The sequence below is a fragment of the Vipera berus genome (assembly GCF_964194415.1).
Source record: "Vipera berus genome assembly, chromosome: 6".
Lineage (NCBI taxonomy): Eukaryota > Metazoa > Chordata > Lepidosauria > Squamata > Viperidae > Vipera > Vipera berus.
This window is the reverse complement of record NC_138208.1, coordinates 84,859,716-84,883,300: the sequence shown is the minus strand read 5'-3', so window position 1 is coordinate 84,883,300 and position 23,585 is coordinate 84,859,716. Positions and strand designations below refer to the sequence as shown.

At 44.5% G+C, this 23,585-nt stretch overlaps 1 protein-coding gene across 6 annotated transcripts in view; it reads left to right on the top strand.

The window, feature by feature from the left end:
- Positions 1-23,585, top strand: part of CELF2 (CUGBP Elav-like family member 2) — a 634,914-nt gene that overhangs the window by 403,605 nt on the left and 207,724 nt on the right. For all 6 annotated transcript variants that reach the window (XM_081330781.1, XM_081330780.1, XM_081330779.1 and 3 more), the window contains one exon: positions 22,970-23,166. In XM_081330781.1, the coding sequence (XP_081186907.1) occupies positions 22,970-23,166 (197 nt within the window). The remainder of the gene's footprint in view (positions 1-22,969; positions 23,167-23,585) is intronic.

Here is a 23,585-nt window from a genome sequence, read left to right as displayed (position 1 = left end):
AGAGGTGTAACATGGGAGTATCGGGAGACTCCCAACACAACTCTCGCGACCCCGGGACACTGCCACCGTCAATAAATACAAGTCAGCTGCCAAGCGTCTAAATTTTGATCACATGACCACTATGGGGACACTGCAATAGTCGTAAGTGTGAAAAACGGTCGTAAGTCATTTTTTCAGTACTGTTGTAACTTCGAACGGTGGCTACATGATCTGTTGTAAGTCCACCTATATGTTTCTTCATGATACTGTCTGAACGTTATGGAAAATTTGTTTCCTCCATTTACGGTCAAACCTCCTTTTAACTACCTGACTTCTGAATGCTGTCACAACACAGGAGAAGTTGATTTTAACCTGTCTAGGATAGGCTTATTGTATCTCGCCTACCAAATTTCTGATGATTGCTAGATTGCAAAAAAGTGGAGTTTGTTCTACATTTTGGCGGCCAAGATCTGACAACCCTACAAAACAAACTTTATTATGGCTTAGCTTTTAATGCCACTGCTTTGAAAGGCTGATGTTTTTCTCTGCTTATGAATAGAAACTAGCATTGATCCATGTCTTTTACCAACAGACTAAGTCAAGTGAATTTTTTTAAAAAACTCTCCGAATGGCTGTCTTTTCTTTGATTTCTCTTTTCCCCAATTAACAGTCTTCAGTTCCAAAGTGCTGTCTTTTTAGACATAGAAGCTGAAATCCATAGTTATAGTATTGGGTTGCCGTTAAAAGGGTAAATTTCTTAGCCGCGTCTGAAGTCCAGCTTAATAAACCAAAATATAAGTTTATATTCCTCCACACGTCTCATATATGTTTAATACCCCTCATGAGGAAAATGCCTATTAGAAAGTTTGTGATCTTGAGGCTATCAAATGTGGGCTAATGACAAGTCTGAAAGTAAAATCAAATTTCAGTTAGGTTTTTGAATCCTGGTTTGTTTGGAAGCCATTACCCATCATTTATATCTTCTTATAATCACAGTTATAGGAAGATGTGATTAATTGCAAATTTGCGTCTTATGCTTTAGCGCACATCAGGCCATTGGCAAAGATGCTGCAGGATGCTTAGAAGTACATAAAACTCTACAGAATATCTTAGTTTATTAAACCCAGATTTGGTTTTCTGAATGCACTCATGCTTTTTTGTCTCTAATGACATGCTGGTTTGTATGAGATTAGCCAGAATTTCTGGGGCTAGGTTTGTGAGATTTTTTTTTAATTGGCAAGGTCCAGTGTTTTTAAATATTATCTTGGGCAGTAAATCATATTTTGAGAAGTGTAGTGTAAACATAAGGAATTGTATTTTATTCTACGCTGAAAGAGGTTGACCATTCACTTACAATTCAAAAAAAGGCACTATTGCCTATGAATTCAGAATGTAATATAATTAAAACCAAGGGCTTATGGTTGGCTTCCTGAATATAAAAAATCTTGTTCGGACCACTTGTCAAAAACTTTTTGAAAAAAGAAAAAAGAAAAGTGTAGGATAAAAGAATTTTTAAAAATCCCCATATCCATTGTTTCTTTCTATGCTATACAGTACTTTTTCACTTTCTTTACTATAGCATCCCTATTTTCTTTTTTTATTCTCTATGTTTTAAGCATATGTATTTAATAGCAAAAAGGGACGTGGTGGCTCAGTGGGTTAGGACGCTGAGCTTGTCGATCAGAAGGTCGGCAGTTTGGCGGGTCGAATCCCGAGTGCCGCATAACAGAGTGAGCACCTGTTACTCATCCCAGCTTCTGCCAACCTAGCAGTTCGAAAGCACGTAAAAATGCAAGTAGAAAAATAGGGACCACTACGGTGGGAAGGTAACAGCGTTCCGTGCGCCTTTGGCATCTAGTCATGCCGGCCACATGACCACGGAGACGTCCTTGGACAAGCGCTGGCTCTTCGGCTTTGAAATGGAGATGAGCTTCGGCACCTAGAGTTGGAAACAACTAGCACGCATGTGCGGGGGAACCTTTACCTTTACCTTTATTTAATAGCATCAGGACACAAGCCCTGGATTAGAATGCAAAATAATAAGGCTGTGACATTCGAAGGGGATAAATTGCAAATGAAATAACCATGATGTTCTCCATCCATAAGCTACAGACCATTCTTAGTTTACTGATTGCATATAATTGAGGCCTAAAATTGGGTAGTTTGTGCATCAGCATTTTGGGGAAAATATTTTTTTTTTGTTTAAACCTGTGAATACACGGTCCTCATCCTAAAGTTACTTTCTTGAGCATTGCATACTACACAAACATGTGTTGGATTAACCCAGGTTTGTGGTATGAATCCAGGCAGTCACCATTTGTTAAATCTCATCTTTATAACCATGTCATTTTAGACAAGCCTTTGCATTAACAAAGTCAGTTGTCACAATATCTCACAGGATTGATGTATGAATTTAATCAGTGTTCTTCAAGATTTGGGTATTTCAACTTGTGTCGACTTTAACTCCCAGAATTCCCCAGCCAGCTGGCTGGCTCAGGAATTCAAGGAGATAAAAGTCCACACAAATTGAAGTTCCCAAATTTGAAGAATGCTGGATTAAATCAATCTATTGAAGCTCAGCCCAGTCTATTAATCTATTTTAGCCACTGTTCAGCAGAGAAAAGATCCATGCAATTCATTCTGTAAGAAGTATCAAGGTTGGTTTATCTGCCCATTATGGTTTGGCATTATAGGTGAACTAAGTTAGTATGTTTTGTTGAAAAACCTACCTGGGTGGGTTCACATAGGTGATCAGTACATTGTGTGAACCAATTTCTCAAATTAAGCCACCAATAAAGGCTTATATTTACTGAGCATGGCATGGTGTGTAATTTGCAACTGTACAGTATTGTTTACCAGGTTTAGGATGTCATGTGTGTGTATGTATCCTGCCCACTATCTTGGAGTTGTTCAAAGGTGCTGCTTTAGAGTATGTGTGCATTTTCCCCTGTTCAGTATTCATGAGGTCTAGCAGCTTCATTCCTTTGTGTGTGTTCGATATTTATGGAAGAGAAATTGAAAAGTCAACTCTGTTAACTGGCTATCTTGCCGGTATTTAAAGAGCAAGGTGACACTTTCTTCCTCCATGGAATTGTCATTCTAAATTAGTATTTTTCCTCAATTAACCTCTTTAAACTCTTGAGTATCTGAGAAGCGGAGTTTTTCAACTACCATGGCACACTTCATAATGGATATACCACCATGGGAGCTACAGTTTCTAGACGTTATGCAAGCCAGAGCAATATTTAACTCGAGTTTCAAAGACAGATTAATTTTTGCTTATGACATCACTAAAGGCTTTGCCCCACTTGTGGGAATTTTTCCGTTCCATGTCGTTCTCTTAGCGTTTCTTTCCTTTTCATGTATTTTTCTCATGCTTTATCTATTGGAGAACTGCCAGGGTCTCTGTACATCAGCTGCTCCTAATAATATCTAAGTTATGAGAACTAATGACTTCTAATCTTATATCAAGAGATGCAGGATGTCACTTTTTTTTACTTTAATCACACTTCGAAATTTATTGTAATAGTCAAAATACAGTATTGTTTTGTGAGAAATTCTTATGTAGATGGAAGAAAAGCCTTTTGAATTGACTTCCAAATGTTTCTTTGCTGGTGGATCTTGAATTGCCATGAATTCTTGCAGCTAATTGTGGAAGGATGTCACAGGTATTTGAATATGTGAAGATTTATTCTGCATAGATGTTAGTGGTGCATAAGATTTGAAGAGTTTGTGATTAATTTCCTTTCCAATTCATGAGGGATCCAGAACCGAGGTACATACATACATACACAAACACAAGCACACACACATTTTTTCAGGGAAAACATGAGTAGTTCATAGTGAGGCCTTTGAGATAACAACCAAAGGTTGGGGAATAGACACAGATGTGGTAGAGAAGGCCAGTATGCACATTCATTCCTACAATGTTTGAAACGGTCACTCTGACAAAATTTTGACCAGAACTCCAATATATTTTTTAAGGATTACACAATGCTGCTAAAAATGTAAGAGTTAAAAATCGATTTATATGGTGGTGGGATGCAAGAAATATAATTATTCTATCGTGAGAAATCCAGCCACTAACAGCACAAGTGTATTGGGGAAATCTGATGGTGGGCACAGAATTTAGATGGGTTTCTCTCTATTTCTCCAAGTGAAGGAGAAATTCTTCAAAGGGCCTGACACCCCGTTCATAATAATAAACCATTCATTTAGGGATGGCTTGAAGTTACAGCAGCACTGAAGACAGGGGCGTATGACCATTTTTCACCCTTACGACGATTGCAGCATCCCCAGGATCATATAATCAAAATTCAGATATTTGGCTCCTATTTATGACGGCTGCAGCGTCCCGGCGGATCACGTGATCCCCTTTTCCGACCTTCTGACAAGCAAAGTCAGTGGGGGAAACCAGATTCCCTTAACAGCCATGTTCCTAACTTAACAACAGCAGTGAACAGCACTTAAACAACTGTGGCAAGAAAAATTGTGGTCGTAAGTTGCATCAAGGAGAGAAGCAACCTAGAACTACGGAGAAACTTCCTGACAGTGAGAACAATTAATCAGTGGAACAACCTGCCTCCAGAAGCTGTGAATGCTCCAACACTGGAAGTTTTTAAGAATAGACTGGACAGCCATTTGTCTGAAATGGTATAGGGTTTCCTGCCTGAGCAGGGAGTTGGACTAGATGACCTCCAAGGTCCCTTCCAACTTTATTATTATTATATAACTTAATAAAATGTAAGATGTTCCGAGTAGCGCAGTGTTTTGTAGCTTTGCTGGAGTTATTGCAGGAAGCTGCAATTTCTTGATGTATTTTGCAAAGTTTTTGGACATAGTTCCCAGTGCCCAGATGACAATGGTTATCACTGTTACACGTTTCATCCATAATCGCACAGTTTCGATGGCCAGGTCACGGTATTTCATAATTTTCCCCAGTTCTTTTTGTTCGACTCTGGCATCTCCTGGTACAGCGATATCAATCAACTGTACGCTTCGGTTCTCTACAACTGTGATATCTGGTGTGTTGTGTTCCAAATGGCGATCTGTCTGTATTCGGAAGTCCCACAAGATCTTCACCCTCTCATTCTCGACAACATTTTCCACCCTACGTTCCCACAACTTTTCGGAATGCTCCAACACTGGACAGCCATTTGTCTGAAATGGTATAGGGTTTCCTGCCTGAGCAGGGGGTTGGACTAGATGACCTCCAAGGTCCCTTCCAACTTTATTATTATTATTAGTGTTGTTGTTGTTGTTGTTCTTGTTGACCTGTAGCAGCATTGAGAATGATAAATCAGCATAGAGGCACTCCTTCAAATCTGAGCAAGGAAAATAGAAATTTACAAAACCTTTACAGGTAGTCCTTGATTTACAACCACAACTGAGTGCCAAATTTCCATTGCTAAGTGAGACGTTTGTTAAGAGACATTTGCCCCACTTTACAACCTCTCTTGCCACACTTGCTAAGTGAATCACTGCCATTGTTAAGTTAGTAACCCGGTCGTTAAGTGAATCTGGCTTCCCCTTTGACTTTGCTTGTCAGAAGGTCACAAAAGTGGATCACGTGACCTGGGGGACGCTGCAACCGTCATAAATACAAGTCAGTTGCCAAGCATCTGCATTGTGATCCCGTGGCCCTGGGGATCCAGCAGCGGTTGTTAAGTGTGAAAAAAAATGTTCATAAGTCAACTTTTTTCAGTGCCGTTCTAAGTTTGAAGAGCCACTAAACGAACTGCTGTAAGCCGAGGACGTCCTGTAATTCAGCGTGGACAGGGTTGAACCACGAAAAGCAGGGCATTCACACACGACACGGTGTTAGAGAAAACTGGGAATGGTGTCCTTCAAAGATGGGGCTGGCAATGAACACGAAGCCTCAAGTCTTGAGATCTGCAGTTCTGCAGGCAGGAGAATCTGTGTAATCAGCCGTTATCTATTTCCTGCCTTTACGACAGATCAAGATGTTTTAGGAAAGTGCAAATATAAATGGATTCTTCCACATTTATGCCTGCGGACGCTGACCGCAAACAGCTGTCATCTGGTGTAAGTAAGTCTCTGAAATAAAGATCTTTAAAGCAAATGAAGAAAACAGAATCTATAGATATAGACTGAAGGGCCTGTTCACGAGAGATATGTAGATCCGTGTCTGTCCGGTTCATTCAGCAGAGCTGCATTTCAGATCAACCAGAGTGTTTTAACGGGGCTTGGTTTGTGTAGATCTTTTAGACAGGCAAAGTAACAAGCTTCGGTTGTGCTATCCAAACCATTGGGGTGTTTGTTTTGGGTAAGGTTACCAGATATCCATCTGGCAGGCATAGCCTTCAAATCAATGATTGTCCAGCTTCTGAAGCAACTTATTTGTTTGTTTCTGGGACTGTGTTCACAACATTGCAGTGGTCATTCAAATTTTCATGTCACACGGCCTTATAAATTGCCTGCAGATGTGACCACCTACCTTTATTTGTTTTCATATTCCAGCAGCTGGCTTCAATCCAGCCCTTTCAAATCTAGGATCACTGGAGTTTGCAGTTCTCATGACTTTTCCTATGTTTCTATGGTGAAATTTAGAAAGCGTGTCACTGTTGGATTTTCTGTTTATTATCACTGGCATATGTTCTTGAAAATACAGGCGATCCTTGACTTACAGTCATTCGTTTAGTAACGGTTTGAAGTTACAATGGCACTGAAAAAAGTGGCTTACCACTGTCTTTCACACTTACGACCGTTGCAGCATCCCCATGGTCGTGTGATCAAAATTTGGATGCTTGGCAACTGGCATGTACTTACGACTGTTGCAGTGTCCCGGGGTCATGTGATCACCTTTTGCAATCTCCTGATAAGCAAAGTCAGTGTGGAAGCCAGATATAGAATGGGATGGGATGGGATGGGATGGGATGGGATGGGATGGGATGGGATGGGATGGGATGGGATGGGATGGGATAGGATAATAGAATAGAATAGAATAGAATAGAATAGAATAGAATAGAATAGAATAGAATAGAATAGAATAGAATAGAATAGAATAGAATAGAATAGAATAGAATAGAATAGAATCTGGAAGGGACCTTGGAGGTCTTCTAGTCCAGCCCCCTGATTGAGCAGGAGAACTATACCATCTCAGACAGATGATTGTAGTAGTAGTAGTAGTAGTAGTAAGGAGGAGGAGGAGGGAGAAGGGGAAGAAGTTGTTTTGGTGCAATCCCAAAACAACTGGAGCACCACTTGAACACCACTGACGTTGACAGCCATTAAAGGTAAAGGTAAAGGTTCCCCCGCACATGCGTGCTAGTCGTTTCTGACTCTAGGGGCCGGTGCTCATCTCCGTTTCAAAGCCGAAGAGCCAGCGCTTGTCCGAGGACGTCTCCGTGGTCATGTGTCCGGCATGACTAGACGCCAAAGGCGCACGGAACGCTGTTACCTTCCCACCGGAGTGGTCCCTATTTTTCTACTTGCATTTTTACGTGCTTTCGAACTGCTAGGTTGGCAGAAGCTGGGACGAGTAACAGGCGCTCACTCTGTTACGCGGCACTCGGGATTCGACCCTCCAAACTGCCGACCTTCCGATCGACAAGCTCAGCGTCCTAACCCACTGAGCCACCGCGTCCCCTTGACAGCCATTAGTCAATTGCAAAAGGTGGCCTTACTAGGAACTGCTTCCATCCTGCAACGATATTTATAAAACCATCAAACATCCACATCTGCCTATCCCAGGTCCTTGGTAAGGACTCGATAGGTAGACAAAAATGCCAAATCCAGTCTGAACATCTGGCTGACTGTGCGTGATCAATTACAACAACAACAACAACATTCTTGTCACTTTGAATGTACACCAATCGGCATACATCAAAATGAAATTTCGTTGCACACAGCTCTCAAAGGGTCACCACCTCCGATATACTGTACACTCCTTGTTCGTGGCCAGCTCAAGTTTCAGATCGTCCATTTTAGTCTCTAGGGAGCGAACGATGGCAAACAGGACAGATGGAAACGGGGCTCCATGTGGATTAGCCCTCAAATGTATTCCTGCACGACAACCTCGCCTCCTTTCCTTTTTCTGATCCTGTCTCTTCCACATTTTCCTTAAAGAGGCCTTGCTTCTTTTCGCCCCTGGAGCACGCTGCTGCTGTCTAGTCTCTTCTTAAAAAGCCACCAGTGATGGAGCGCCCACGATTTCTGAAGGCAAAGCTGTTCCACTGGTTTCTCCTTAATTTATTTTAACAACTGTGTTACCAACTTAACAACTGCAGTGATTCACGTAATTTTGGGCTCAGTTGTGTCTGTAATTCAATTGTGCTTGTTAAGAACCTTTAAAGATTTATTGGGGAAAAAATATAATTCAAAAATGAGTTTCGGATACTGGGAAAAGTAATTTCATATACATGTAGGCCTAAGTACATGTGGGTGGTTGTTGTTGTTGTTTGCATTTTTCCCTGGAATTTTTGCCACAACAGGACAAGTTAATCAGTTGATATGTCTTCCTTTCCAATTGTCCATGTTCTCCTTTGCCTGTTCAGCTATTTGGTGACCCTATTTGGTAGATCTCACAAGTACGAGTCTTTTATGTTTTAAAATTGTATTGTTCCTGTGGCAAGGCAATATTATAGACCAGTAGACTGAGGGCTGGAGATAAAATTGCTGGTTATTTAGCATATAAGGGATCCTTAGTGCTCTCTGAGCTTGGTTTTTTTTTTTTGCAGATGGTTCATTACCTAAATTAGGTAACATCATCAGTGCTACTAAAGCACCTAATTTGGCAATGAAATATCTGCAAAAAAAACTCAGAAGGCAAGTGGGCTTTGTTTGTTTTTCCTTGAAGACATTTTGCTTCTCCTCTTGAGAAGCTTCTTCAGTTCTGACTGAATGCTGGAGAATGGAAAGATTTATGTTCCTTGCAGTCATCTGATCATTAGCATTCTCTCTGAGAATTGTTGAGGCTACTTGGAGTTTTTATCTGTGCCCTCAGGGTCACCTGAATAGTGCAAATGGGTGTGGAAACTTCTGGAAACTGCACTATTCAGGTGACCCTCAGATGACCCTCCAAGTAGCCTCAACGACTCTCAGAAAAAGTACTAATGACCAGGTGACTGCAAAGAATATAAATCCTTCCATTCTCCACCATTAAATCAGAACTGAGGGAGCTTCTTGGTGCCTTTTGAAAAAGCACCTTGGGGACAACCATGACCTGGATGACTGAGAATCTCCATAGATGTCTTCTATCAAGTTGTCGGAGATTATCTTTCTTCATTATCCCCCTTTCTCTCTGGAATGGCACCTTTCCACCGATCGAAGTAACCCCAATATTATCGGAACTCAGGAAAACAGTTAAAACCTGGTTGGCCCTTTGAAAGATAGATGTCTGGAGAGGGTGGTGCGATTATACGAGGCTAATATTTTTCAGCATAATCTTATTTCTTCGACCTCTGAGACTCTGTGGATCAAGGTGGGGTAGAAACGTGGACAACAAATAGTAAATACATGTTTTATTATGTCGGATTGCTCTCTGTTGGCTATTTTTACTTTCTTAATCTTGCTTACACATGATAAGCCACTTTGAGTCAGTCAGTGATTGGGTTGGCATTAAATACCTAGGGAAATAAATATTTATAGGCTGGCTCTTGCTACGCCGAATCCCCAAAGTCAGTCACTGGCGAATGTGTGCAAGGTGATTATGAAAAATTTGAAATCTCCCTTCTTGGGTGAAACAGTTGGATGTCTTGGTGTAGAATATCCTTGTTTGCAGTTGCTGCCGTGCCTTCGATTTAAGCACCCTGAGTTTTAGCATTTAAAAATGAAAATATGCGTGGATGGATGGATATATATGTTCCATCATCAGTGCCACAAGGGAGTGGCATTTGCTTTCTGTTCCGTTCTGATTTTTTTACCTCAGATTGAACTGTGGGGTCCTTGGTGTTCTCTGTGCTTGGTTGTTTTCTCACAGACATTTCATTACCCAACTAAGTAACATCATCGGTGCTTGGTGGGATGGGATTTGCTCTCTGTTTATAAACAGGTGGCTTGTCCTGTCAGTGTTGGTGGGAGTGTTGTTTTCCTCTTGGTAATCTCATGAGTAGGCTGTTGTTTATTGTTTAATTGCTTGTCTGAGTTGATAGTTCCTTGATTGGGGTATTCTTTACTACCCTGGTTGTTGGTCTAGTATTGACCTTAGTATTGATTTCTACTTATCTGCTCTGCTTATTTCTACTTTGCTGAGCCCTGGTGGCTCAGTGGTTAATATGCAGTATTGGAGGCTAACTCTGCCCACTGCCAGGAGTTCAATCCTGACCGGCTCAAGATTGACTCAGCCTTCCATCCTTTCGAAGTTGGTAAAATGAGGACCCAGATTGTTGGGGGCGATAGGCTGACTCTGTAAACCGCTTAGAGAGGGCTGTAAAGCACTGTGAAGCGGTATATAAGTCTTAAGTGTTATTGCTGTAGCTGATGCGATGTTGCATTAAGAGCTCTGGTGGTGCAGTGGTTAGAATGCAGTAAAGGTAAAGGTTCCCCCGCACATGCGTGCTAGTCGTTTCCAACTCTAGGGGCTGGTCCTCATCTCCGTTTCAAAGCCGAAGAGCCAGCGCTTGTCCGAGGACGTCTCCGTGGTCATGTGGCCAGCATGACTAGACGCCAAAGGCGCACGGAACGCTGTTACCTTCCCACCGTAGTGGTCCCTATTTTTCTACTTGCATTTTTACGTGCTTTCAAACTGCTAGGTTGGCAGAAGCTGGGACGAGTAACAGGCGCTCACTCTGTTACACGGCACTCGGGATTCGACCCGCCAAACTGCCGACCATTTGATCAACAAGCTCAGTGTCCTAACCCACTGAGCCACCGCGTCCCTAGAATGCAGTATTACAGGCTAACTTTGCCCCCTGTCAGGAGTTCGAGTCAGGAGTTCGATCCTGACCAGTTCAAGGTCCACTCAGCCTTCCATCCTTCCGAGGTTGGTAAAACGAGGACCCAGATTGTTGGGGGAGGGCAGCATAGGCTGACATTTGTAAACCACTTAACCACAAGTTCAGAGAGCACCAAAGACCCCACAGATATGTATGTGTATACTTGTAGGAGAACTGTAAGCATCGGGAAAAATATTGCATGCAGATAATCTTTCATTTTACAACCACATTTGAGCCCATCATTTCTGTTGCTAAGAAAGGCGGTTGTTAAATAAGTTGCACCTCACTTTTATGACCTTTTTTGCCACAGTTGTTAAGCGAATCACTGTAGGTTTTAAGCAAATCATGCGGTCATTAGGAAACTCAGGCTTACCCCGTTGACTTTACTAATTGGAAACCAGCTGGGAAGATTACACAGGGTGATCACATGACCCCGGGACTGTCACAAATACATGCCAGTTGCCAAGCGCCCAAATTTTGATCACATGACCATGGGGAAGCTGTAGCGGTTGTAATTGTGGAAACGGGTCATATGTCACATTTTTAGCATCCTTGTCACTTCAGTCACTAAACGAATGGTTGTAAGTCAAGGACTACCTGTATATTTCCGCCATCAAACAGTGCCCCATGAAAGTAAATCCAACTTATACCTCACGCGTTCACTTCCACTCTAGTTGAAAAACCCTCAATTGCTGCTGTATAAATTTTACACTTATTTTTCTATGAGTCATTCTTTTTCTAAATAATTTATCCAACTCTCTTGAAACACTTTCTGCCCCCCCCCCTAGGAAAAGAATGGAAAATTCTTTGACTTCCCCTGCTGTTATCTAAGCTGTGTTTAAATGCAACGTAATCTTGGCAGAGTTTTGTTTTTAAGATAACTCTCCAAAACACATCTCAAACTTTACTCGTTCAAAATAATAATAGTAATAATAATAAAAAAGCTGCAGTGGACTTTCTTCACTGCTGACTAGGCAGAACTGTTTGAAATAACCTGCAGCATTTTGATGCTAAGAAATTTGCTTATTTCTAATTGCAACAATTCATTTAGTGACTGTTCGAACTTACAACAGCATTGAAAATGGCGACTCATGACCGTTTTTCACAACTTATGACGACTGCAGCATCTCCATTATGGTCACATAATCCAAAAAAAAAATTATTCTTGCCATGAGAGGAAGAATTTAGCATCTAGCCTTCAGTCCTATAGTTGCATAGATAGCCTATGTTTTATTGATTCCATTCACAAATGCTATAATTACCCCTCCCAAGAATTTTTCCCTTGGACAAGTCAATTTATTCTAATACAGGGGTGTCAAACTCAATTTCATTGAGGGCCGCATCAGCATTGCGGTTGCCCTCAGGGGGCCGGGTGGGTGTGGCCAGGGTGGGTGTGGCCAGGGTGGGCGTGGCCTACTGGGTGGGCGTGGCTAGAGTGCGTATGGCCTACTGGGTGGGTGTGGCTAGAGTGCGTATGGCCTACTGGGTGGGCGTGGCCAGCTCTACATCGTTCGCATCAAGGGTGCCTATGGGGGCCTGGGCAGGAGTGGGACAGATCTGAGGGTCTCTGGCAGGAGGAGGGTCTCTGGGCCAGGGCCAAGGCAGTGGGGGCCGTTCCCTCACTGTTTCCAGGATGGTTTCGCGGGCCGCATGAAACCACTTCGCGGGCCGGATCCGGCCCCCGGGCCTTGTGTTTGACATGTCTGTTCTAATAGGAATTTGCCCATCTTTCAAAGGTTATTGCTGCTTGCCAACACAGCTTCATTAATGCCTTGATCACTTTCTGACATTTATCTTGTAATTTTCCAGAGCTGTTAAGTCTCAGTAGAAAACAATAAATGGCACTTGGAAGTAGACAGCTAATAAAGGTGTCTTGGAGAGCAAATACATTCACTGGGCTAAAATAGTTTGTGTAGTCAGTTAGTAAGAGATGTAATCAGAGAATACATGATATTTTTTAAAAAAAAAAAATCCATGTCCTTGGACTGGAGCAGCACATTAAATGCTAAGGGGGCCAGGTTTGATAGGAAAGAAGTAATTTTTATCCTGGGAAGATAATATCTTTTTTAAACAATTCAGATCTGCCTGCAATTTTCAGACCATAATAAACATATTCTATCCTATTATTTTTACTATTTTATTTATTTATTTATTTATTTGTTTTTATAAACCGCCCTTCTCCCGAGGGACTCGGGGCGGTGTACAGAATAAGGTAGGTATACAGATTGAACAATAGTGAAAAAACAATAGTAAAAACAAACTGGGACCCCAATTAGAGCTATCAGGCCAGGCCGGACTGCTGGAACAGGTAAGTTTTTAAGTCGCGCCGGAAGGTGCGGAGGTCGGGGGCCATCCGGATTTCGGTTGGCAAGCTGTTCCAGAGGGCTGGCGCACCCACTGAGAATGCCCTCTCCCTGGGGGCCACCAGCCGACATTCCTTGAGCGGTGGCACCCTGAGGAGGCCCTCTCTGTGGGAGCGCACAGGACGGTGGGGTGCTGACATTGGCAGAAGGTGCTCCCGTAGGTAGTCCGGACCCATGCCATGTAGGGCTTTGTATGTCATTGTTAGCACCTTGAACTTCACACGGAAGGCAACTGGAAGCCAGTGCAGCGCACGGAGGAGAGGTGTGATATGGGAGTATCGGGAGGCTCCCAAGAGTGTCCGTGCCGCTGCACTTTGCACCAGCTGAAGCTTCCGAGTGGATCTCAAGGGCAGCCCCATGTAGAGAGCGTTACAGTAGTCTAGGCGAGAGGTCACAAGGGCATGGGTGACTGTACGTAAGGCATCCAGGTCCAGATAAGGCCGTAATTGGCGAACTAGTCGAACCCGGGAGAAGGCCCCCTTGGTCACAGCTCCTATGTGATCTTCCAGGGAGAGCTGCGAGTCTAGGAGGACACCCAGGTTGCGGGCCCTATCAACAGGGGGTAGTAACTTGTCCCCGATGTTAAGGGATGGGATGTTCTGAGTATCCTGGCTTGCCGGTACGTACAGCCATTCAGTCTTGTCCGGGTTCAGTTGAAGCCTGTTCCTCCCCATCCATTCCCGGACCGCTTTCAGGCAGCGGGACATTACGTCGAGGGCATCACTGATGTTGTTTGGAGTTGAGATGAAAAGCTGGGTGTCATCAGCATACTGATGGTACCCTACTCCAAAGCTGCGAATGATCTCGCCCAGCGGTTTCATGTAGATGTTGAACAGGAGAGGCGAGAGGACCGACCCCTGAGGGACTCCGCAAGCGAGAGGCCTCGGGGTCGACCTCTGTCCCCCTGCCAGCACCGACTGCGAGCGACCCTGGAGAAAGGAGGAGAACCAACGCAGAACCGTGCCTCCCACTCCCAGTCCCCTGAGGCGTCGCAGCAAGATACCATGGTCGATGGTATCGAAAGCCGCCGAGAGGTCTAATAAGACTAGGACAGAGGAATGGCCCCTGTCCCGGGCTCTCCAGAGATCATTTATCAGAGCGACCAATGCCGTCTCCGTGATGTAGCCCGGCCTGAAGCCCGATTGGTACGGGTCTAGATAAACCGCTTCATCCAGGATCTGAGGAAGTTGGTGCGCCACCACGCTCTCAACAACCTTCGCAAGGAAGCGAAGATTGGAGACTGGACGAAAGTTATTCAATGAGGATGGGTCCAAGGTGGGCTTCTTGAGGAGAGGTCTCACCACCGCCTCCTTCAAGGCGGTGGGGAAGTGACCCTCACTCAGAGAAGCAGAGATGACCGCCAGGAACCAGCCTCGTGTCCCCTCTCGAGCTGCATAAGCCAGCCAGGAAGGGCACGGGTCCAGTAAGCATGTGGAGGAGCTCAACCTCCTCATAATCCTGTCCACTTCCTTAGGAGTCACAGGATCAAATTCCTCCCAGATGACGTCGACAAGACTGTCCATGTCTTGTTCTTCCAGCTCAGCCCAGTTGGAGTCCAGGCCGGTTCGAATCCGAGCAATTTTATCCAGCAGATATTGACCGAATTCCTCGGCTCGACCCTGCAAGGGTTCCTCCCTCACCTCTTGGTTCAGTAGGGAGCGAGTCACCCTGAACAAGGCAGCCGGGCGATTATCTGCGGACGCGATGAGGGTGGAAAAGTAGTTGGATTTTGCCACCCTTATCGCAGCGAGATAAGACCTGGTGAGGATTCTTAATCGCAATCGGTCGGATTCGGATCGACTGGATCTCCAACGGCTCTCTAGGCCCCGTCTCCGACGCTTCATCTCCCGGAGCTCCGCGGTGAACCATGGGGCTCGCTGGGATCTGCGCCGGGTCAGAGGCCGCAAGGGTACAACTCGGTCCAGAGCCTCCGTGGCTGCCTTTTCCCAGGCTTCCACTAAGGCATCCGCCGAGCTGTGAGCAGGGAGTGCATGTGCGTCCCCAAGCGCTGCCTGGAACCTATCAGGGTCCATTAGGCGCCTAGGACGGTACCATCTGGTTGGCACCGCGCACCCACGGCGGGGGGTGGCAAAGGGGAATTCTAGCCACAGGAGGTGATGATCGGTCCATGACAGGGGCGTAACAGTCGTGGCACCCCCACCGATATCATCGCGCCACCGTCCAGACAAGAACACCAAGTCTGGGGTGTGGCCTCTCTCATGAGTCGGTCCAGAAATTATTTGCGACAGGTCCATGGCCGCCATGGAAGCCATGAACTCCCGAGCCAGATCAGACGATCCTCCCAGGGACGGTAGGTTAAAGTCGCCCAAGACCATGAGTTTTGGGAATTCAACCACCAACCCTGAGAGGACATCGAGTAGCTCGGGCAGGGCTGCCGCTGCACGATTAGGTGGTAGGTATGCCAGCAGCAGGCCCAACTGCGCCCCCGGGCCGTATCTCAGTAGGAGAGACTCACACCCGACCATCTGAGGGACGGTGGTCTCTCGCGGGCTAAGGGATTCCCTGATGATAACTGCCACTCCCCCGCCCCTCCCATGGGTCCGAGGCTGGTGCAGCACCTGGAAACCTGGCGGGCAGAAGTCAACCAGAGGGACACCACCCTCTGGGCCCAGCCAGGTTTCCGTGATGCAAGCCAGGTCCGCGTGCTCGCTCTCCACTAGGTCACGAACAAGGTGAGCCTTGTTAGCTACAGACCTGGCATTCAGGTAGACCAGCCTTAGCATAGGAGGTTGCACACCTTCGCTCCCGGGTCCTCCGGGGAAGTACAGAGGGTCGGAGCGTCTCACCGCTTGTACAGAGCGGAGATGACACTCCCGGTGACGATACGGCCCTCTGTTTGTGCACCTTCTGCCGTTCCCCACCATCCTGGGAATAGGATGTTCGTTAGTACGCCATTGGGTATTGTCGGCGACTGGTCCTCGTTTCTCACCATCGCGAATGGTCGTAGGCCTGGCCTGCGTTATGGTATGCAATATGTATAGATCCTGCTTTTAATCCTAACAACTAAGGACAGCACGTCAGGTTTTTTTTAACCTCCCCCCCCCAAAAAAAAACCCTAGTAAAAATTGGTTTATAGAAAGATAATTAGAATATAGGCAGCCCTCGATTTACAACTCTTCATTTACTGACTGTTCAAAGTTACAGTGACACTGAAAACGGTGAGGTGTGGGCCCTTTTTCTCACTTACGACCATTGCAGCATCCCCATGGTCACATGATCAAAATTTGGAGGCTTGGCAACTGGCATGTACTTATGACGGTTCCAGTGTCCCGGGGTCATTTATTTTATTTATTTTAATCCCATTTATATCCCGCCCTTCTCCGAAGACTCAGGGCAGCTTACAATTTAAGCACAAACCAATGTGCTTAGCAATAGCCTTCATTCTATGTATATGCCTGCTTATTAGGGCTTTCCCCCCCCCCCAAGCGGCATTATCACAAAGTCAGCTTAATTGCCCCCAACAACCTGGGTCCTCATTTTACCTACCTCAGAAGGATGGAAGGCTGAGTCAACCTTGAGCCTGGTGGGATGCGAACCTGCACTTATTGCAGGCAGCTGGTGTTACTTAAGGAGGCATTAGCCCACTGCTCCACCAAGGCTCATGATCCCCTTTTGCCGACCTTCTGACAAGCAAAATTCAAAGGGGAAGCCAGGTTCACTTAACAACGGTGTTACTAACTTAACAACTTCAGTGATTCACTTAAGAGCCGCAGCAAGATTGGTCGTAAATTGGGCCAAAATTCACTGAACAAAAAATCTCACTTAGCAACAGAAATTTGGGGCTCATAAGTCGAGGGCTACCTGCACAGGTTTGGTTGCTGTACCAAACCAGACAGTTTGTGAAGGGAACATTATTAAGTTCACAGAATATGCCAAAAGAAGGAATTTTAGGAAAGGTCTTATGTAAAATAGGTCAATAGGAACACCGGGGAGTGAAGAACAGGTGGCTGGTCTCTCCTTCAGTGGGTGACTTCAAGTATTGAGGGGGGCGGGGTCTGGAGAGACCTCCATTCTAAGCTACTTTAATTTGGATTCCTGAAATCAGCAGAAAATTGGGGCTGAATGGCTCCGCAACTCTCTTACAGCTACAAGCCTATGAAAGCTTGCTGTGATGTCCTGATCGATACCATGTGTGATGACAATGCTTGGCTCTCTAGCTCTTGCCGAGCAATGAATTATTCATCCCATTTTAGCCTCGCCTGAGATTTATAAAGATCTTCTCTGTTGGCTTCATAGACATTCAAACATGCTGGTTTAAGGGTGCGATAGAAGTTGCTGTCTTTCATTTACACGTCTGAACACTCCACTAATTATTCATGTTGAAAGATGGGGTTATGGGGCGGGGAGGAGGAGGAGGAGGAGGAAGGTGGAGGTGGAGGTGGAAAAGGAAGAGGAGAGAGGTGGCGCTGAAGAAAGAGAAGGAGAAAGAGAAGTAAGATGAGCTGGAGGAGAAGGAGAAAGAAAAGATGGAGAAGAAGGAGAAAGAGAAGGAAGATAGAGATGGAGGAGAAGGAGAAAGAGATGGAGGAGAAGGAAGGTGGAGATGGAGGAGAAGGAGGAAGAGAAGGAAGGTGAAGATGGAGGAGAAAGAGAAAGAAGGTGAAGATGGAGGAGAAGGAGAAGGAAAAAGAGAAGGAAGATGGAAGAGAAGGAGAAGGAAGGTGGAGATGGAGAAGGAGAAGGAAGGTGGAGCTGAAGGAGAAGGAGAAGAAAAAGGAGAAGAAGGAGAAAGAATAAAGGTGGAGATGAAGATGGAGATGGAGATGGAGGAGAAGGAGAAGGAAGGTGGAGGAGGGTTTTAATGGAGATTCTATAACAATCTTTCTCATTGCTCAGAATTTTATATATGAGAATGAATTGTATATTGGTTAATTTTAATGGTTTTCTCCAAGTATCTTGAGAATTGGAGTTGAAATTCCTCCATAAGGAATTTCCAACCTTTAAAGAATTATGGCTCACAAAGATGTTTATGGAAAAGGGATTAAAAATACCTGTCCAAGTGTCCTTCTGGAGAAATGTGCGAAAAATTAGGAATTCTAGGAGTTGTAGGCCATGAGGAAAACTCAAGATTCCCGAAAGCTACAGGTAGTCCTCGACTTACAACAGTTCATTTAGTGACTGTTCGTAGTTACAACAGCACTGGAAAAAGTGACTTCTGACCATTTTCCACACTTACGACCGCTGCAGCATCCTCATAATCGTGGGATCTAAATTCAGATGCTTGGCAACTGGTTCATATTTATGACGGTGGCCGTGTCCCGGGGTCACGTGATCCCCTTTTGCGACGTCAATGGGGGAAGCCAGATTCACTTAGCAACCCTGTCGCTAACTTACCAACTGCAGTGATTCACTTAACAACTGTGGCAAGTAAGGTCATAAAATGGGACAAAACTCACAACAATTGTTTCACTTAGCAACAGAAATCTTGGGCTCAGTTATGGTCATAAGGTGAGGACTCCCTGCATTCTGTGCAGTTATGGGAAAGTTATCCCCAACAAATTAGATATGGGCTGCGGAATCCTTTCTTGCATGATTTTATATCCCCCACCAAAAAAATTAAAAAGAAAAATCCCTAAGGACTTTAGCTCTTTTAAGTTCATCACTGTAAATCAATTCAAACAGTGTCTGAAAGCTCCAAGTCAAGAATCTGGCATTAGTCCAGAGTGAATTAATCTGAAATTAATTTGATTTTGAAAAGGTCCATCTGGTTATGTTTGGAAAAGGCAGTTAGACAGAGAAAGGAAGATATAAACAAATGATCATCCGTATTCTCCATGCCAGATGTTTTCTGGGGTTTTTTTTCCTTCCCCCTTTTAAAAGAACAAAGAATATATATATATATATATATATATATATATATATATATATATATATATATATATATATATATATATATATATATATATATATATATATATATATATATATATATATATATATATATATATATATATATATATATATATATATATATATATATATATGGTGGAAAAGGTGATGATGCAGGCTGTCTCTTTGAAATGGCAGTAATTTGCTTTTTACAAATGTTTTCTTTTTAAAAAATAAAAATAAAATCAGAGGTTCTAATAGAGAAGAAATGGACAGAAGACTTATAACATTACTAATCTTTAAAACTGAGAATTGGATAGCCGTAATCTAATTTCGTTGACAAGAGTCATGCAAAAGAAAAACGAGGGTGAAATTGACAGCGTGCTATAAAATTAGAGCATTTAAACTGAAACAAGAGTGGAAGACACATTATCAACCTCAAGCATATGACCTGAAATTGCAACCATTTTTTTCCCCACATCTGCAAAGAACTGTATTATTTGTAAGCCGCAGTTTGTTAACCACACTCTGGCAGTCCAGTTCATGCAACATGCTAAACTATGCCACGGCTTAACCAATCACGGAGTTCGCACAAGTGCTAACCCGCTCTAAGCAAGCCATTCCAGCTTATCACGTGTGAGACCCCACGGACCCCACAATTGCATACAAATGACATGTCAGGTTCTAATGGGAAAAGGGAGAGAATTAATCTTCAGCCTTTAATTTGTATTTGTTGTCTGTATATTTCACCTGCCATTCAGAAGCATAAGGCAGCAGCGGTTAAGGGGCTGGCCTAAAAAACCAGGAGATGGTGAATTCTAGTTCTGAAGCTTCTTGGATGAGAAGCAAAATGTCTGCAAGGGGGGGGAAAAAGTATCTTTGGGGCAGCCATGACCTAGATGACTGAGCATCTCCATAAACATCACGTTTGGAGACCCCTTCATTAGTGTAAGGCAGGGGTCTTCAAACTTGGCCCTTTTATGACTCGTGGACTTCACCTCCCAGAATTCCTCAGCCAGGCATGCTGGCTGAGGAATTCTGGGAATTGAAGTCCACGAGTCATAAAAAGGGCCAAGTTTGAAGACACCCCCCCCCCGATGTAAGGGCTTGAAGTTCCCACCCCTCTGGAAATTACACCTCTGTTGCATTTGACCAAAGGAATATTACATTTAGGGGTTTTATTTTTTTAAAAAAAGAAATCTGCTTAACCTGGGATTAGCAACCCTGTTAATGCATTTCCCCACCCCACCCCACCCCATATGTGCAATAAAAAGTAAAGGTAAAGGTTCCCCCGCACATGCGTGCTAGTCGTTTCCGACTCTAGGGGCCGGTGCTCATCTACGTTTCAAAGCCGAAGAGCCAGCGCTTGTCCGAGGACATCTCCGTGGTCATGTGGCTGGCATGACTAGACGCCAGAGGCGCTCGGAACGCTGTTACCTTCCCACCATAGTGGTCCCTATTTTTCTACTTGCATTTTTAGGTGCTTTCGAACTGCTAGGTTGGCAGAAGCTGGGACGAGTAACAGGCGCTCACTCTGTTACGCGGCACTCGGGATTCGACCTGCCAAACTGCCGACCTTCTGATCGACAAGCTCAGCGTCCTAACCCACTTTTTTTGCTTTCTGTAAGCTTGTGTTGGTTCTCTGCTGCACTTTGTATCACATCTTTTGAAAGCTTTCCATCACTCGGCGCTGCGGCCGTTTTTCATTCTGGAATCATTACCAAAATAAGAGTGTTGTCCCTACCTTTCACTGGAAATGGATGTGCGCACACGGCACATCCATCCTTTTCCTTTTAACGCTCTCCCTCTTTCATCTCCCAAGCTGGTGGGTTGTTTTGCTTCTTTTGATAATTCCCCATTTCGTCCCATTTCATTTCATGGCGGGTCTATCTGGAGCCTTGAAACACAAGACAGGGCACAATGAAAACTAGGACACGATTGGGTGGGCCTCCTCCTCTCGCTCCATGCTCAGTTTCCATGCAAATTCACCCATTAAAGCCATATGAATTCCCTTCCGCATTCGTGGCAGTTTAAAAAAAAACAGAATGAAGGGGCACGGGCTTATGTTCACATACAGGTTGTCCTCAACTTACAGCCATTTGTTTAGTGACTGTTCAAAGTTATCAAGCCACTGAAAAAGTGAGTTGTGACCGTTTTTCACACTTAACCACTGTTGCAGCAGCCCCGTGGTCACGTGATCAGAATTCAGATGCTTGCCAACTGGCATGTATTGGTGACAGTTTTGCCGTGTCCCGGGGGGGGTCACGTGATCCCCTTTTGCGACCTTCTGAAGCGGAACTGAAGTGATTGCTCTGTCCTTTCAGCATCCATCTGGTTCAGGGGTCTTCAAACCTGGCCCTTTTATGACTTGTGGACTTCAACTCCCAGAATTCCTCAGCCAGCGTGCCTGGCTGAGGAATTCTGGGAGTTGAAGTCCACAAGTCATATAAGGGCCAGGTTTGAAGACCCCTGATCTAATTCATGGACTTACACCCCAGGCTGAAGGGAAGGGAATGGGCCTTACTCACAAAAGGAGAGCAAACAAAATACAGAAAGCGGGAAAGCAACTGGGCCACAGTGTTACCAATTTGTGCCCAGCAAAATTATTTATGTACCCCTCAGCTTCATGCCTTATCAAAGAGAGATCCAATCTGGAATTAAGGAGAAACCTCCTGACAGTTAGTACAATTAATCAGTGGAACAACCTGCCTCCAGAAGTTATGGGTGCTCCAACACTGGAGGTTTTGAAGAAGAGATCAGACAGCCATTCGTTCAGAGTGCCATAGGGCCTCCTGCCTGAGCAGGGGGTTGGACTAGAGGACCTCCAAGGTTCCTTCCAACTCTGTTATTCCATATTCTGAAGCAACAACATCCCTGAACACATCAATAGGCTTCAATTAACTTTTTAGAGTTCTCCCAGATCCTGGAGAGAGTGGAAATGACTTGAAAGTACATTTTATATCCAACCATGAGAAGGCTGATCAGCCATTTTGTGAGATGTTTAAGCTTGTCTGTGGAGATTCTCAGTCATCCAGGGTCATGGTGGTCCCAAAGGTGCTTTTTCAGGAGGCAACTGGACTTTCTGGTTTTTCCTTTGAAGACGTTTTGCTTCTCATCCAAGAAGCTTCTTCAGTTCTGACTGGATGGTGGGGAACGGGAGGACTTATACTCCTTGCAGACAGCTGGTCATTTGCCTTCTTTTGGAGAGTCCTTGAGGCCGCTTGGAGGTTTACCTATGTCCTCAGGGTCACCTGAGTGGTGCAAATGGATGTGGGGCCTTCTTGGCTGCTGGATGTTTTCTGCCCTGGGTCCCTTCACGGTTGGAGACAGGCGCAGGCTGTCGGGGATGAGTCTGTGTGGTCTTAACCCCAAATGGTTCCTCACCATCCAGCCAGAGCTGAAGAAGCTTCTTGGACGAGAAGCGAAACGTCTTCAAAGAAAAACAAGAAAGTCTACTTGCCTCCTGAAAAAGCACCTTTGCGATGCTTAAACTTGGTTTATTCTGCCATTAGCGGGGGTGGAATAATGGCTCTTCCAAGATCTGCCATGGTTCAGACATCCTTTTAAGGAATCCAGAAGGCGGAGATCATGAGTGCATAGATGACAACAAATGTTCATTATTGGTTTATTGAAACTTCTTCAACTATTGCAAGCTGCCCAGCATGGTTGATTGAGAATCGGGCAGCAAACAAATGTAATAAGTTATTGTTTTGTGGTGGTTGTGGTTATTATTTGGTTAATTGTAGCACTTTACCTGGAAGGGTTAGTCAGGCCCACTGTCTTTTTTCCCTCCCCATTTGTTCGTTGGCCTTGAATCATCTCTCCCCAAAGTACTGTTTCTCTAACCACGTTCTCTCTCCCTTTGTCTCTTGTGTTTACTAGCAACGGCACAGCTAACAAAATGAATGGCGCTCTGGATCATTCAGATCAACCTGACCCCGATGCCATTAAGATGTTTGTCGGGCAGATCCCCCGCTCATGGTCGGAAAAAGAATTGAAAGAACTTTTTGAGCCTTACGGAGCTGTTTACCAGATCAACGTACTCCGAGATCGGAGTCAGAACCCACCCCAAAGTAAAGGTAAGGGCAGATTGGCACCCTGGACCATAGAGGTCTTCTTATTGAGTTGGTGGGCTTCTCCTCCAACTGGTTGTAAGGTTTCTTAGTGCCTCTCAGGATTTGGGAAATGGTTTCTATATCCAACCATCCATCACCACCATGGTTATTTGGTAAAACATTACCGACGAGATATCATCAATTCTAGAAGGGAATTGCTTGGAGATTGCTTGGATATTTTCTTGCATGTGTTTCACTGCCCAATGAGGTTACATCATCAGTGCTTCAAGGTTTGCTCTCTGTTTATATACAAGCATCTTGCCCCGTCAGTGTTTGTGGACACTGGAGAATTCCTGTAAGACTGCCATTAAGACAAATCCGCCATCAACAGTCACATAGAGATAAACAATGTCTGCATACCTTTTAAAAGAGACAATTAAAAA